Here is a 12,026-nt window from a genome sequence, read left to right on the forward strand (position 1 = left end):
ATTTTCTCCAGTTTACCGCGACTAGTTAACTGTATACATATCAATAAATCTGCGTGGCTATTCAAATAATCCAGCATATTCGAGGACGATATAGTGGGGACCGTAAGGGTGTTTTGTAGCTGGACGTATAAAGGGTTGCCTTTCCTACAATATTCCTAGTATAAGATACAAAAGCGGTTCTTGTGCCTGCAGAAAGCTTTTGCAGAAATATAGAACAGCAAAATATAATTGCATCGTGAGCACAGTGTCACAGGTTGACGCACCGCAAAATTTTGACAAAGCCAGAATTCGAGAACATGCATGCGCTTACGTTTGTATATGTGACTACGTAAAATGAGGGATATTAATTGGGAGGTATTTAGGTGCTAATGCTGATAATAAAACAAGAACAAGGTGCACCTATTTTGTTTCGTGGCGTTTGCGTGCGCAAACATGAAACAAAGAACGTTCGCGAGTCTCAGTGCCAAGTGACATTAGCCAACGCGCGAAACGAACGAAAAGAAAAAAAAAGAGAGAGGGATGACAATAGCGTGCATTTCGTTTTATCTTCAAAAAATCATGAAGACCAAGTCATCGAAGAAATGATAAAGACGATCCTCTGGTACAGCAGGTGTCATGGAAGCTTCAGGGAAGTAGCGTCGCATGCTTGGAGAGCATAGAAAAGTGATGTACCCGTTTTAACGGAGCGACAGTCACACAGAAAGCGACATAAAGCGTGACTGTGTTTCAAGAGTCAAAGCTAATTAGGAGAGGTGCGAGTGGATTAGCAAATGTTTGTCTAAATGATGACATGGGAAACAAACTGAGTATTGATTTAGTAGCCGTAGATGACTTAAGGCAATGTAGACTGAAACTCGTCCACGTCGCCTGAAGGCGGTGCACCAATGTGTCAAACTTCTACCTGAATAATACTGCTGGTGACCATCGCTTGATGCTAGTGAGTGCTGCCACGACCGCCACCAGTCACTACGACTATTGAACTTGTAAACAGCCGGTTTCTCAATGCACCCGCCAAAAACATCGAACGTGATCCCGTGCTACCCTGACCGCTACGCAGACTCTTGCCAGCGCTGCGGCAGCTCCCCAACAGTAGCCCATGTCACGGTGGAGTGCGCCACAAAATTAGCTCTTCCATTTCCCGCTATCCTGCACCCCTTCCGCACCAAAAAGCTGTGGGACGATGGCCTCTGCGACGGGCCTCTCGAGGTTTGCCAGGCCTTCGTTTGACGGGTACCGTTGGTCACCGAGATCATCATTGGGAACACGGACTTGGGTTGCCCCCCACATGCTTCGGCTCTCTATATAAAATACAGTGAAACCTTTTTTGAGATCAGAACACGGGTCACGCGCGGAGCCGTAGTTTTCTGCCAGTGCCACTGCCGCAGGTGTCTGTAACCGATATTGGACGAAAAAACAATTTGTATATAAAAACATCAATTATACAATGTGATTAGAACCCGAGTCTGCTGTGTGCCAGCTGCATATTCCACCACTGAGCAACGCCATAAATAATTGCGCAAAATCGCTAACAAGTGTGTAGCAGATACCACGCTTCTCTAAAGAATGACGAAGGATAGCATAGTGAATGCAGGCGTATTACACAAATGATATAATATCTTATGGCGTGGTGGGTACAGAGCATTGTGCTTGTAGCAGTTATCTAAAGAGTGTAAAAAAAAGGCTCTTAAAGGCCATCGTTCTAGCTTTAGTTTTTACTGTTCTGAGATTTCCGCGCAGGACTGGCGTTTTACAGCGAAAGCTGTTATGGGTTGACCACTCGGGTCTCGTGCAGCGAGTTGTCTGCCGCCGCCGCTGCCGTCGACGTCAGAAACCATTGTCACACGAAATAAAACCTAGTACTAATGACACTGTGGGGCTCGAACTCCGGTTCGTTGGGTGCAAGACCAGTATATACCTCTGAACCATGCCGGTGCTTGGGACTTGTTGGCAAACTTGCCTTAGGCAGGCTGGGTGTCGGGAATGCAATCGCGTTAATACGACTTATAAAGCATTTTAAAACAACGAAAGAACAACCAGCCGTCGCACAATGCGAATAGCGTAACGAGTGGGCCGTACAATACTCCAGCTCATTACAAAACCTTGTTCTTGTTCTCCTAATAACTGTGACGCATGCCCAATTCAGCCATAATTATTCATCGTTGTCAGCCACTGCATGAATAATTGGTGCGAAATTCCTTGCAAGGTCTCAGCGGATACCACGCTTCTCAGAAGAATGACAAAAAAAAAACCTTAGCGAATGCCAGCCTACTACCCAAATTTTTTTCATTGTTAGTGTCGTAGTGGGTATCATGCAAGCGTGCTTGCAGCATTTACCCAATGATTGTGTAGAAGAGGCTCTGAAAGGCCGCTCTTCTAGCTTTCGCTGTGACTACTGTGCTGCGCCTTCTGCGCAGGCCCATCTTTTTTTTTTAATGTTTCGCTCTCTCTCACGGAAACGCGAAACGCGGCAAGAGCGACGCTCTACGGCTACAAAGTCATCGTGTGTACTGAGGAAGCGTTTCATTGCCTTAGCTGCCGACTCGAGACAAAGACGGAAGAGTGGGTCTGCATGCGCAATATGGGTGTGAATGCCGCACTAGCAAGGAAGCGTTTATTTAGCTTCGCTGCCGGCTCGAGAGAGAGAGAGAGGGGGGAGCATTGGAAAAAAGGAGAGAGTGGACGCACATGAGCAGTGGGAATGTGGGTGCCGCAGGACAGAGTGAGGTATGGACACAACGGCCGCCATAGGCTGCTTTTCTTCGAAAATCAAGCTTGGCTCTACTGCAGCAAACCCCAAGAACAAGCTGAGCCAGAGATAACGCAGCAAAAAGCCAAATTCAGAAAGCGCTTCTTCCCCAAGTTACGCTGGGCTTTGGCATTTGCGATAGCATAGCCACAGTTCGGTTTCTGCGCATTTCTTTCTTAAGCGAAACCCACTACCATATACTAATATCACATGAGAGTGCCCGAATGGTTGTCATCTTGCAGATGCAGTGAACGATTTATCTGGAAGGGCCACAATTGTAAATTACTAGCCAAAGGAAGCAGCATCTGTTAGGGCACTCATGTTAGCAAAGCTAAGACGAGCGTCCTGAAAGCACCCTTTTTTTTTCTAACTTACGGGTATGCATAGAAAAAGTCACACACTTAAATGTGTACATGAATGGTTGCCACATTCAATGCAGTATGCAACTTTATATCTCACTAACTGTGCAGGTTGTTCTTGCGAGTTCATAAACGAACTGTGTTAGTTTTGTTAGGACATTACAGAACTCTCAGCTTGAAGCTTTTGTCACTTACACAATATACCCCATTCAAAAAAACCATCAGCTGACGCGCTTTTTAGTTCAAAGTTAATATTCACGTAAACTTTCCGGCGGGAAACCATGCTACGTCTGGTGTGACACGAAAATGATAATGGTGTGACACGAAAATACATGGAAAGTGGTGCTGGAATACGTTATTGAGTTTTCAGAAAGCCTGGAATTAAGGTCCTGGAAGCGAGGTACGAGAGATACTACTGGGTTTTATTTAAATTTCCTATTCTTTGTATTAATTAAATATGGTGTTTCTAATGTCAAATATGATGTCTCCTTTCTTATAGTTGAGTAATACAATTTAGTGTTATCTGTATAGGTTTTGAAAAAGCTCGAATAACGCCAACAAAAGGAGAAAAAAAACGAAGACGTAAACAAACAGCTGTTTCGGATTGTGTGCTGTGTAATATTTTCTTCAACTGCTTGGTATGCTATTAGAAGATAAGCCATCCATGTTAAACTACTTGCTCATACAAATTATACTCTTTGTGCTCGCTTGTTCGCAGTTGTGGACTACCACTACGAGCCAAGGGTGCAAGATGCCTTTGTGATACGCGGCAACACCGCGGTACTCAAGTGCTACGTACCTTCGTACATTCGCCATCACACGGTGGTCGATGCCTGGATTCGCGATGATGGCTTCACTATCAATGCATCGGGCAACAAAGGTGCGTATGTTATGACTCCTTGAACTTTGCGAAGTTCAATGAACCGCTCGGCTGCTCGTTTTGGAGTGCTCCAGAATGCTCTGGTGACGCACGTCACAATCACCTGTTCGAAATCCAGTGACGTAAATACTTTCGGCTGGTTTTTTAGAGCGCCATGATCTAGCTCGGGGCACTCAGTTAGTTATATGCTAGGTCATGTGGTTTTAATATCATCCATATGTGATTACACGAGGAGCATTCATACGATGTTCCTTGTGCTACAACAATATGCGTCACAAATGCAATGCAAGTTTTCGAAGTTAGTCTGTTTTTTACAAATGTTACATTACTTTTATTCCTGTTCTCATTATTATAATCCCAAATTTGAACATTGAGCCAATTATAAATATGTACATGACCTCTTCTGGTTAATAACATCCCTTTTCTTTGGTTTGAATGCGGCGCCCCTTAGAACTACAATTTACATGCGTTTTAACCTTTGCGGTTTTACATAAATACGCAGTATATAATATTTTTAAATAGACTCGCGAAATTGTGCAATTTCAGCCCAGGAAAAAGCGAAACAAACTCTCTCCAAGGATGATGTTAGTGAAGAAGGTTTCAAAAAATGCTTGACAGTTATTTTTAGTTAATGTTTATTTTTGCCTTTCGTGGTAAACTTGTGCCTTGCAAAGTGTTTTGGACATGCGTTCCAGTGAAGCTTTGTGCAACCGATACAGCGTTAAGGCTATCACTGCTCAAAGCCCGCGGACACTCTGCCTCCGAAATTGAATCCACTCATTCAAAGCGTCTGCTGCACCCGCCACGCTTCACCGTTGCTTTGGTTTCTCTGTGAACGCCCTGAAGCTGAAACGTAAAGTGTGTTTTGGGAGCATCGAAAGTATGAGTGAATCAATATAAAAATAAAAGACAATTCTTCAAACCAAGTCAGTAATGGAAATTGGAAGTGCAGCCGTTTTCTCGTATTACTAAACGGAGACGTGTTTCGTATGCGAGAGCAGCCGAATTTCTGGCACAGGTTAGCAGCGCCTCAAAGTGGGTTTGTCTCGCTTCAAAGCTGTCTACTGCTTTTGAAAGATGCGGTAAGACATTCAGGACACGCACCATTTGCCATAACTGTTTACAGCACAAACCTGACAACAGCAGCCTCTCTCTGGACCAGTCAGCTGAAGGGTCATCCGATGTGACACTGATACTACATTTCTCAGGGTTTAGCGCACTTCAGCTTTGCGACTACTCAGACAGTGAATGACCTCTAGGCTTATAGCAGGGTCCCGCAGCTGTGGTGCGTGCCTTCAGTAATGCTGAAATTCAACCGCTCGATAGGATATCGGGAACGTACGAGAGAAAGCTGTAATTGTCGGAAGAACAGAACAGAACAGAAGGTTTTATTGTGCTAAATGAAGAAGAATACATGTGCATGACATACAGAAAGAGGTCCCATAGTCAGAAACTGCAAGGGGACCTCTTGTACAATGTAGAATTGAGAATGATTGTGATGTACATAGCAGGTCAGCAATGCAGTTTTATACTTACTATCGGCGTCAAAGGAAACGCGAACAGCGGAATGCCTAGACCAAGCGACAGCAGAGCAATAGTGGCCGTCATGAAGTATTCACCAACCACCAACAAAGGGGGCGTGCATACAGTTTGGCAGCACTCCGCTAACCACCTATATAATTTGCTTGCCTGCTTCTGTTGATATAGTACTATGATAACTGTGACGGGTTTTGCATGCCGAACAGTACTGGTCCCTTCACTTTTGCTTCTCTTTTATTTACTTTATTCTTAGTTTGTTTTGCATATCAAAACTAGAGGACACGCGAATATATCGGAATGTAGGGGAATCGCCCAATGCTGCCAAACCAGAAGTCCGCGCCCATTATTGGCTGTTGATGGCTAGGTTGCGCTCACCCTTACTTTGCTAAATCTTGAGTCCTGTGCTCCGGCGTTTCATTTGACGCCAACAGCACGCTCACACTCAATTGATCAGGTGGTCAGCGCACTGTTTCCAAAGTAAAACTGTTCTTTTGCTCAAAGTCACTACACCTGTCCCCCATACATCTTTTTTGCGTTGTGCGTTTTTCTTTACATATACGACTCTTCTCAGGTAGTTATGGGGGTACCATAGAAAATTTTTATGATTTTCAGTTGCAGAATAACTTGTGTGCGCTTTTACTAAAGTTTCCAAGTTGGCGAGCTCGCTAGCATCTAGCTCATGCCATTTTCAAATAGAAGTTCCACTGCGCTGACAGAGAGTGGAGCCGATATTGTGTGTTATCATGCCCCTTTTTTATTATTAGCTCACTTTGTTCTCTTCCCAGTGGCAAACGTACACAATTGCTGTGATATCAAGTGCACTTGTTCTTCGGTCAATTTGCAGCACCTACTTTAGTAATGCAGCCCACCTACTTGGGGCGCACGTCTACTTGTCCTGTTATAGTCAGCACTTCCCTCAAACTCCACCGAGGGACAAAAAAAATGCGTTGTGGTATCAGCACGAACAATCCAAACAATGTGCCTTTTTGGCCTTCATGTAAGGTTTAACATAAACATTGATCAATTCAAGGCTCTATTTGAAATGCTAATGAACCTGGCTATATCAAATGGCCTGATGACGCTGGTTAGTTCCTTCAATGCTTATTTTTCCCGTACCTCCATTTCAATATTGACCTCGATCAACATGAATACAGTGTCAGTTGATGACGGGCCAGTATGACAGCAGCAAAATGAAAGTATCTGGGAAAAAAAGAGAAGAAACCGGGAGAAGCCATCTATCCCGTCTGTCTAGTATTTGACATATCAGCCTCCAATACTAATAATGAGAAGGCATCGGCATCCTCGCCAAATCGTACGCGTATTGTGCCACGTGTCTTGCAATGGCTACGCTCCCGAGTGATTCTATCAGGCAACTTCACCATTACCATTGTGGCGTCGCATTGAATAAAAAGAGCCCTTAAGTACGCGAGGCCATTTGAAAAAAAATCAGTGGTTTACCTAACTTGAATAATGCATAAGGTCATTAGCACAAGGCATTAAAAGCATGGGTCTAATAAAGAGTATCCTACCATACATCGGCTCTAGAAAATATTTAATGTGGTTCCATAATGTCTTTGTCAAACTGTCAGTTATTCCCACATTAAAACAATAGTTTCGCCTTGTGATACGTTTTGAAGAAACTGTAGAATAATTTTATTATCATAATCTAACCACAAATTAGAACGTTGAAAAAACTTTGAAATCCCGCAGTTCCGGGCAGCGTTACAAGAACTGGTGACACGCTCTAAGCTTGTTTTATCGTATTTCATCTCGACGAGCATGCTGGAAGCTGCCGGGAAATCCAAAAGACGGATGGGGCCCAGGATAAGGATGACATGGAAACGAGAATGTATGTGAGATAGCAATATGCCGAGCATTTTGTCTCTTTTTCTCGAACATATACGCACACTTCCAATGTTATGAGCATTGAGTTGCTCTGTATTTTAACGCAATATCTCCTACGGCAGCCCCTGTCTTGTAGCGAACCGAACATCATAAGTAAAGTTTACCAGCCTGTCTGTTTCAAATTTTGTAGACACTCTCTATAGCGAAGTGTAGGTGACATATAGCGGTACACTTTGGAGGCCGCGGTAAACTTGCATGACAAGAAGCGCTATAATAAATTGTCTGACCGTGTTCTGTCAACCAGCTTTTTTCAACGTCAGCTTCCTCTACTTATATTAGCAAAATTCACATGGCATATTTTCAAACAAACTCAATCTGTTAAACACCAGGTGACGTCTCGCAAGGCATCTTGCTCCCAAAGCTCGTATCAGGGGTGCAATGCAGGATGGCTCGAGCTTCTCGGGCAGCCTAGTTTGCTCCGTGCTCGCTTGCTGTGGCCGTGGCAGGAAGACGGTGCGTAGAGCGTGATAGCAGCGTTGATAAATATGGCTGCACGACGCGCGGGCCGTTTGAAACACATGTGAGGCATTTGTGGCAGTTATCAAAGAAACGCCGCGTGCGAGCACGTCAGCGCCACCACTAGCTCGAAATTTTACCAGTGCAGCGACGTCAGCACGACAATCGTGCTGTATTTTTGCTAACTCAACACGCACTTCCCACAGCCGTGTTAGTGGGCGTATATTCTCTTTCGCACAGATTGTTTCGTTCAACCTGTAGCATGAACATTTCCACTCTTGAAGGCAGCTAGGGTGCACACGCAGCACTCTCGTGCTGCTCGTTCCGTTTCTTTCAAGTATTGCAGAATAATAGAAGGACAGGTGGTCACCAGGGCCGCTAGTTCTTAAAGGGTGGTCGCCAGTGCTCGTGAAGATGCAGAGTAGCGAAACTCGGCCGATCCCGCATAGCGCCCTAGAAAAAAAGTAATATGGTAAGCGCACCGGTGGCTCAGGATAAAAGGATATGCAATGGTAAGTGTTGCTGCAGTGAGCGAAGTAAGGGGTCGGTTCCTAACCCGCGTTCGTACAGTTTTTTTATTTGCGGGTGTAGTACCGTAGTTGAACATATGTGAGATGGCAATGCCATCTCACATATGTTCAAGAAAACCAAACAGTAACTAGGTTACATTTGGTCTACACAAGAACCAATCAGACAATTTCGTTTTGTGTGCTTCCTAATAAAAAAAAAACATTTGACTTATGCACCTGTAAACAAATATTATAACAGCTACAAGGTATGTTACAGCTAGCACTATCACAAATAAGTGGTGTTTTTCCCTCCAACTACTTATAAAATTTCCCGCCAGCAGAACAATTGTGTGAAAGAAAATGAAAATCAAGTTGCTGCACGCGGGACTATATTTTCTGCTACCTTGAGCACACAATCTCCGACTTCGGATCAAAAAAATACGCAATGAGTGTCGTAGGGGCGCTTTTATTCTCACTGAAATATAGACTAAAGTCAAGGAAAAAAAAATAGCGATTTTTTTACAGTGAGCCGAGCTTGCATGGACACACATGCAGTGATACGTTCTTCTAGTTTTGCAAAAAAAAATGAACCCGTTAGGAAATAATAATAAAGTTTATTGGAAATATCTATTTGGTATACAACATGACTTTTTCAGCCCAGACTCGATACCTGGTTACTGCAACGCAGAATGTTCAATTCTAATCGAACACAGCAAGGGTGAACTGTAGGTGTCCTTGAGTAGGTTTTGTGTAAATGCTCTAATCATTATTCGAATTGTTATTATTGTAGAACGAGCTGAATACTTCGCTTATGCGTCTGTGTGCAAAAACAAAAAGGTGCGAACCTTGACGAGCACTTCGTCATAGGCCGCTGTTCTAAATTAATATTCGTTACAGTAAGACTAGTTATGCAGTGAAGACATATTGTGAGCGGAATTTGTTGTCATGCTGACAATCATTGTCATGCTGGCAGTTCCGCCTTGAACGTAGGCTTATCAACGGAGCCACTTCTAAAATTTCAAAGCCGCAATCCATAAAAAACTGGTGTTGTACGCGTTAAGTTTGAAAATGATTACTCCACCTTCAGTCGGGCAAACTGCCTCGTAGAAAAGCCATCTTTGCAACTGCGAATGAAAAAAAAAAACGCTGTCAGCCTAGGGGTTCAGATCGGATGTGTCTAGTATGTTCTTTCACTGGCTACTATGGAACGCGACGGTACATCCACATTGTGTGATAAGGCAACTATTGAACGTGGTGTCAAGGATTTTACCTGGCTACGAATACTAATGAACAGGAGTGTTTTTAAAAAAGAAATACTTGAAAAAAGCGAGAGGCTGGCTGAGAACAAAGCAATACCGTAATATTCCGATCAAGCATTCCGTTCTCCTTTTTGAGAGGTTCAAAACTTGCGCCACTGACTGAGCAAGAGCACCTTCCCCTTGCTTAATTTATTCCACCTATTCTCTGCTAGAAAGGCATGTAAGAGTGGTTCGTAGCAACCCAACCTCTGAAATCCTTTGAATATGCGCAAAACTGCGTAGTGCTTTTACAGTGAGGTGTTACACTGCATTTCAAGCGGAGAAACAGCTGTAAGAAAACCGCGAAAGCGTTATGTAGTGAATATGCCACTACATGTAAGTTTTCTGTTACCGACGTCTACAATGCCATCAACAACAAAATAAATACAATTATAGAGCTCATTGATTGATTTGATATGTGGGGTTTAACGTCTCAAAACCACCTGATGATTATGAGAGACGCTGTAGTGGAGGGCTCCGGAAATTTCGACCACCTGGGGTTCTTTAACGTGCACCCAAATCTGAGTGCACGGGCCTACAACAATTCCGCCTCCATCGAAAATGCAGCCGCCGCAGCCGGGATTCGAACCCGCGACGTGCGGGTCAGCAGCCGAGTATTTTAGCCACTAGACGACCGCGGCGGGGCAATGATGGAGCTCATGTTCCCATCTTTTACCGGTAGTGTATTTTACCTGCATTTAAGTTCGCGTTTGGAGGATTACTGAGTCTAGCCAGCTACAATATTCTCGTTTAGTAACAACCTCTACTTTAGACAGTGATGGCCAGTTGTACTACAGCGATATTTGTTATGAGGTCGCAACAACAGCCGTGTTTGGCATCGTAGTTGTACGCCGCCACGCTCACTCTCATGTGCGTAAAAGTTGTAAGTAACCACTATTGTGTGATAGAAGAGCAAAAATAAAATAAATAACACTACCTCTGAGAAAATAGGCTCAGGATCCAGCCCCCCTGCGTGGCAGCCCAGTGTTTCTCCACTGAGCTACACCGGAGCTGGGAAATTCTTCGCAAACAGAACCTATGCACGATACGTGTCGTCAAAGGAAACACGTTAACATGCGTAAAAGAGGCTTTTAGAAGAGCGAAGTAAGAAGCAAGCGTCATGCAATGCGAATTCCTTGAACGAATGGTTCGTTGAATGCTTGCAAACCACCTAAGAAGGCTCGCTCACTACTCTTCACTGTCATCAGCCACAGCGTCACCAATGTTCATATATCTTACAGGTAAAACTGCTACACGCAAAAAATAGAATAAAATAAAAAAATAAAGTGAAACTGGGTAGCATAAATAAAAAACAAGAAAAGGCGCACAAAACGGGCGACGCACCTAACACGTGTGTATTGGCAAGTCGGCAGCCTGCTTGTCTGAAGAACGGACAATGGCATAGTGTGTGCTTTCCTACTTGAGAATATTTGATGATTTATGACGTAGTGGGTGTCATGCAAGCATACGTGCAGTGGTTAACACAGAGCTCTTTAAAAGTGACTCTGCAAAGACCACTGGTTCAGTTGTCGCTGGGACTACGCCTCGCGTTGCGCACAGGACTGGCATTTTATAGCGATAGCGTTAAAGCGCTCGTGTCCCTTTTTCAATTTTCAGTGCTTTCGTTCTTTTTTATTTTAGTAGTGTTAGAACCAACCCCTCTATTCAATGAAATAGCAAGAAATAATAATACATATAAGATGTTTTGCCCTAATATCGGTCTGCTTTTTATAGTTGCGTTCAAGAAGAAGAAGCAGTTTCTCAATCAATTTAAGTTCATTCGTTCAGTCTTAGTCAATTTTTCTGTCTTCTTAAGTGTAACAATTTTGTCGTTTTCTTTCAGTGCTATGAATGAATTACCTATTTTTGAGTCTTGATTTTGTCAATCACTCTGGCAACCTTCAAAATAATCGGCAGCTTTTCAGACAATATAGCTTTTCTTTCATTAAAACAGGTGCACAATAAGTTGTTTCCAACGCACACAAAAAACAGAAAAGAGTATTCTCAGAGATGGGCTTACAAAGGCTCACAAAGAATAGGTGGTTTGAATATTTTGGATGTTATCGCTGGTCGGTATTATAAGTAGGATGTAAATATTAGGCTTTAAAATGCGTTCAAACGATGACAAATGGTAGCAATCCTCGTAAGGAAACATTACAAGAAAATATAAATTGAGTTGAAAGGGCGTTCTTGTGATGAAATCGTAAGCATTGTGAATGCAAATATAATATTCTACAATTAATAATGACAGATTGGTAGTGATATTATGTAAAATACTCGTATCAATAAAGCGTCCAAGATACACAGCTAGCCCCGCCGCTGTAATGTAGTGGC

General features: G+C 43.3%; 1 protein-coding gene across 1 annotated transcript in view; it reads left to right on the forward strand.

The window, feature by feature from the left end:
• Positions 1 to 12,026, forward strand: part of LOC142796339 (cell adhesion molecule Dscam1-like) — a 198,069-nt gene that overhangs the window by 67,484 nt on the left and 118,559 nt on the right. Inside the window, exon 4 of the mRNA XM_075886697.1 lies at positions 3,824 to 3,985. Within this exon, the coding sequence (XP_075742812.1) occupies positions 3,824 to 3,985 (162 nt within the window). The remainder of the gene's footprint in view (positions 1 to 3,823; positions 3,986 to 12,026) is intronic.

This window comes from Rhipicephalus microplus, chromosome 2 (assembly GCF_043290135.1).
Source record: "Rhipicephalus microplus isolate Deutch F79 chromosome 2, USDA_Rmic, whole genome shotgun sequence".
NCBI lineage: Eukaryota > Metazoa > Arthropoda > Arachnida > Ixodida > Ixodidae > Rhipicephalus > Rhipicephalus microplus.